General features: G+C 34.3%; 1 protein-coding gene across 1 annotated transcript in view; it reads left to right on the forward strand.

The window, feature by feature from the left end:
• The window catches only part of dcc (DCC netrin 1 receptor), a 199,002-nt gene that overhangs the window by 52,981 nt on the left and 140,384 nt on the right, over positions 1-5,637 (forward strand). The window contains 1 exon segment of the mRNA XM_016524048.1: positions 2,714-3,037. Within this exon segment, the coding sequence (XP_016379534.1) occupies positions 2,714-3,037 (324 nt within the window).

The following is a 5,637-nucleotide window of genomic DNA, read 5'->3' on the forward strand; positions in this document are numbered from 1 at the left end:
ACTATGTCAGTAAATGTACATATGGCAGAAATGTACGGAAAAATCAATTAAAGACGTAATCAAACAGACTATGAACACTATTAACAGCAATTATTATATATGAAAAATATATCTATAGAGAGTAAAATGTCTACTTTCAAATGAAAAATGAAAAATCAAATAGAAAACGTGTGTGTTAGCATGGATGATTTACATGATATTTAATGTGTGTGCAATGCACACTGTGCATTGTTTAAGCTGGCTTTCAGTTCAATAAAATAACAAAAAACTACATCCGTCCATCCATTCATCCATCCATCCATCCGTCTGTCCATCCATCATCCATCCATTCATCCATTCAAACATCCATTCATCCAACCAACCATCCGTCTGTCCATCCATCATCCATCCATTCATCCATTCATCCATCCATCCATCCATCCATCCATCCATCCGTCCATCCATCATCCATCCATTCATCCAACCATCCATCCATCCATCCATCCATCCATCCATCCATCCATCCATCCATTTATCCAAGCATCCATCCATCATTCTAATGTTCAATCTGTCATTCTATCTATCTTTCTATCATTCTATTGTTTTATCTATTGTTTTAACATTCTGTCATTCTATCATTCATCATTCTGTCTGTCATTCTTTTTATCATTCTAATGTTCTATGTATCATTCTGTCTATCGTTCTAATGTTCTGTCTATCACTCTATTATTTTATCTACCGTTAGACTATTTCTTCTTCATGGCTTCAGTTTATTAAAAAAAAAAAAAAACTCCCAAATATCTATCAAATTAACCAAAATATTGCCTAATAAGCGGGGTGTGTGTGGCGCTGGATCCGTGCGGTGATGGTTTATCATGCTGAGCGCTGAAGTGTTATCTCTCACACACAAAAACAAAGACACAGATAGAATGAGGGCTTCTCAGCAGGTATGAATTAGCAGCGTCTGATGCGCTTCTGAGCGTCGCGTGAATGAAAGCCTCCAGACACATGAATGCATTTCAGTGAAGAGAAACTGAAGCGCCTGCTGCGGAAACACACCTTCATTTGCACACGCACACACTAGCATCTGTGTGGAAGAAACAAGCATACACTGTTATTTGAGCATTATTCAGATGCTATTGCACTTATCACTGTTTTGAATTTTTTAGTTTTGTGTTTTTCTGCTTTCAATGAAAGCTTGTTTCCACCATGGAATAAAAAAAAAATGTAAAAGGTAACTGCGACTTTGTATCTTGCAATTCAGAGTTTATATAGAGATATAAGAACTATAAACTGAAAATTTTGAGATATGAATTTGCAATTCTCAGAAAGAAATCACAATTGTGCGATAAAAAGTGGTAATTACCTTTTTTATTTTTTATAATTCTGTAATTCTGAGGAAAGTATTCTGAGTTTATATCTCACAATTTTCAGAATTGTGAGAAACAAAGTCTAAATTGTAAAATAAAAAGTTGCAAGTATCTTTTTTATTGAAACCGATTTCTATAGTTTACCGTTTATAATTAGTGATTTTTGTTATTTTTAAAATATCTATAATCTTTATAAAAAATTGTTTTTCTATATTTCAGTTACCATTTATTTCAAGTAATGAAAATTTTTGCTGGACTCTCTGATGATCTTCTGTAAATCACTAGATTTGTGAGAAACGAAATAAAAAGTTTCAATCATAATTTATTTATTCATTTTAATTATTTATGTATTTGTTATCCTGTGCTGGAAACAAGTTTCCATAGTTTTAAGTTTAATTTTAATTATTATGTTATAATATTATATTGTAATAATATATAATATATTATGTTAATATATTATAATATATTATATATACATATATTATATATATGTATTATTATATTGTGTAATTTTTTACATTTTTTTATATCTATATAGCATAAGAATTATAAGGAAAAAAAGATGTAAACTCAGAATTCTGAGGGGAAAAGTCAGAATTTAGAGTTTTTATTTTGCAGTTGTACCTCTCAATTCTTACTTTTGTCTTAGAATTGTGAGATAAAATTACCGTTTTTCATTTTTTTTAAATTCTGTGGCAGAAACAAGCGTACAGTTTTTATAGGTTTGTTTTAGTAAATATATTGTGATATTTCTCTTGTTTTTTAAATACCTGTATGTTTTTTTTTATCATTTTTTTTTATTTCAGCTTTTAGTTTATTTGAGTACATTTAACAGAAAACAATGTTTCCTGTACGCCAATCAAGGATTATTGGTAACACTTTACTTAAAGCCTTTATATGTAATGCAATATAAAAGTAGTTTTAATGCATTAATATGCCTTGTAATGCACCTTATAATGCATTGTACAATCTCACAAATAACTGTAACCTGAGTGAATTCATTATAAATTCATTGTTACTCAATGCATTTTAAATTTGGTTATAATTACGACAAGATATAAATGTAATACAATGAGTCCTCTGCACAATCTGACTTTGCTGCAGTCTAGAATTAAACTGCTGGTCTCGTCTGCAGGGACACCGTTTCCCTGTTTAATACTGTCTGAAAAGCTGCTTTGACACAATCTGCATTGTAAAAAGCACTATATAAATAACAGTGACTTGGCTTGACTTGACAGTGCACATTATGAATAATTATAATGCTGTATAGCCTGTAATAGCCATTTACTGTATAATGCATTATACACATAAAGTGTTAGCGGATTATAAGATGAAACGTGTCTCTCTCTGTCTGTGGTTCTTAGGCTTGGATGCTCGGCGGTCTTTCGTGGAGCTGCGGTTCGTGCTGGAGCCGCAGGACGCGGTGACGGTTCGGGGCGGTGTGCTGCAGCTGGACTGCGAGGCGCGCTCGGATCAGGGCGTTCCGGTCATCTCCTGGAAGAAGGACGGCGTGCTGCTGAGCGCGGTGGTGGACGAGCGCAGACAGCAGCAGTCCAACGGATCACTCCTGGTGCAGAACGTGCTGCACTCGCGCCACCACCGTCCAGACGAGGGCTCGTACCAGTGCCTGGCCTCGCTGGAGGGCCTCGGAGCCATCGTCAGCCGCACCGCTGAAGTCTCCGTCGCCGGTAAGAGATGCTAACTCCTCGCCTTTCAGTGACAACTCACTATTATGAGATCAAAATAGGTCACCTATGAGATTTGCTTAGATCCAGTGAGAATCTTACAAGGGTTAAAAAAGAACTGGTTGTTTCAGTAAGTTTTGCATAGTATTTTCTTTACTCTCTACTTTCTAAAACTATGTCTGAAAAGGGTCATGTTTTATGTATTTGAGGTCTGAGATGTGGGAACGGTGAAGAGAGAGAGAGAGGGCAAACATTTTGCATTTTAGCTCAGCATTGCCATCTAATCATCCAATATGTGACCCTGCAGCACAAAAGCAGTGTTAAGTCGCTGGGGTATATTTGTAGCAATAGCCAACAATACATTGTATGGGTCAAAATTATACATTTTTCTTTTATGCCAAAAATCATTAGGATATTAAGTAAAATATTTTGTATGTTTCCTATCGTAAATATATCAAAACTTAATTTTTGATTAGTAATATGCATCGCTAAGAACTTAATTTGGACAACTTTAAAGATGATTTTCTCAATATTTAGATTTTTTAGCACCCTCAGATTCCAGATTTTCAAATAGTTGTGTCTCAGCCAAATATTGTTCTATCCTAACAAACCATACATCAATGGAAAGCTTATTTATCCAACTTTCAGATGATGCATAAATCTCAATTTCGAAAAATGTACCCTTATGACTGGTTTTGTGCTCCAGGGTCATATATTGTGTTAAATAGCCTGCATAGCACTTCATCTTTTATAACATGGGGTTTTGACCAAATATCTTCAAGCTTGATTTTTGTAAAATGTTGCAACAAAATGTTAAAAAATGTTTGTTTGTTTTTTTTTGGTGAAAAATTACAGTTTTGGACGTATAAGGTAATAAAAAATACTTGAAAAAAAATACCTTAAAGTAACTACACATGAGCATGTAAAGCAAATATCTTTAAAATAAATTCTGTGTGGAGCATGCCTCGATCCATGCAATGTTCTCACCTTTTTCCCCTCTTAGCTGTTTTGGCCACAGTCTGTCCTGATCAGGTGGTTCTTCAGAGAGAGTTTGAGATTCATATCAGGTATACGGATATAGAGGAGTCAGAGGAAATATAGAGGACATTATTTTGCAGTGCAGACGTTTGGAAGCATTATGATTTTTTATGACTTCTGCTCACCAAGGCTGCTTTTATTTGATCACAAATACAGTAAAAACAGTGAAATATTATTAGAATGTAAAATATCTGTTTTCTGTGTGAATATCTGTTCAACTGTAAATCATACTTCACAAAAATATTAAGTAGCAAAAACCTTTGTTTCAGAATGATTTCTGAAGATCATGTGACACTGAAGACTGGAGTAATGATGCTGAAAATACAGCTGCGCATCACGGAAATACATTACAGTTTAACAGAGATTCACATAGAAAACAGCTATTTTACATAAGATAATATTATTTTTTTTACTGTATTTTCAATCATATAAATGCAGCCTTGGTGAGCAGAAGAGACTTTGTTAAACACATTTAAAAATTTCCAAACTTTTGAAGGAAACTACATATGTACTGTAGGTATATATTATTTTATATTTAAATATTTAGAAAACAAAAGTTTAAAGTCCAAGATGCATTTAAAACAAAATATTTTACTGAAGATTTTCATATATAATGACAACAAGTAACAAAATTGCAATAACCAAAAAAAAAGTTGCACAAAAAAGTCAAGTTGTCGACTCACTGAAGAGGATTAAGCACTGAAGATAGTCTGAGATGGACTGAAACGTTTGCTTTAAACATTTTATATATTTATGGCAGACGCTTTTATCCAAAGCGACTTGTGCTGCATTTAATGTACACATTTACATTTTTATCAGTTCATGCATTTCCTAGGATTTGACTCCTGACCCTTGTGTTGCAAGCGTCTGCGTCACTGTTTGAGCTTCAGGAAAATAGGTAAATAACTGGAAGAATAACAAAGAGCAGTAAAAGGTATCACTGTTTGCACTTCAAACCAATGTGTTTATGATTACAATAATGAATTATAATAATATGAAAACAATACTAGTTTGTGAAATCAAGCAGGATAACAAGCTGTTTAGTAAAATAACTGAAAGTGAATGACACCAGACGACTGTTCTTGCATTAAAAATATGGTGGATATACTGAAGGTTAAACTGTTCTCAGAAGAGTATTTTTCAGTAATGTCAGGTTGGGGCAAGTTGTCACGTTTTATTTGATGTTTTGTTGAACTGTGTTTATTTTCCTCATGAAGATGAACAAACACTGACGAGTCATTAAACCTCAAACATGTCTGCTGTTCAGGAGCTCCTGCTAATATCATTAAACACAGCTAATCACTCGACTTTCCCTATGGACACACACACATACACATACACACACACTCACACACACACACACACATACACACACACTCACACACACACACACATACACATACACACACACTCACACACACACACACATACACATACACACACACTCACACACACACACACATACACATACACACACACTCACACACACACACACATACACATACACACACACTCACACACACACACACATACACATACACACACACTCACACACACACACACAC

This window comes from Sinocyclocheilus rhinocerous, unplaced genomic scaffold, assembly GCF_001515625.1.
Source record: "Sinocyclocheilus rhinocerous isolate Xijiao unplaced genomic scaffold, SAMN03320098_v1.1 scaffold991, whole genome shotgun sequence".
Lineage (NCBI taxonomy): Eukaryota > Metazoa > Chordata > Actinopteri > Cypriniformes > Cyprinidae > Sinocyclocheilus > Sinocyclocheilus rhinocerous.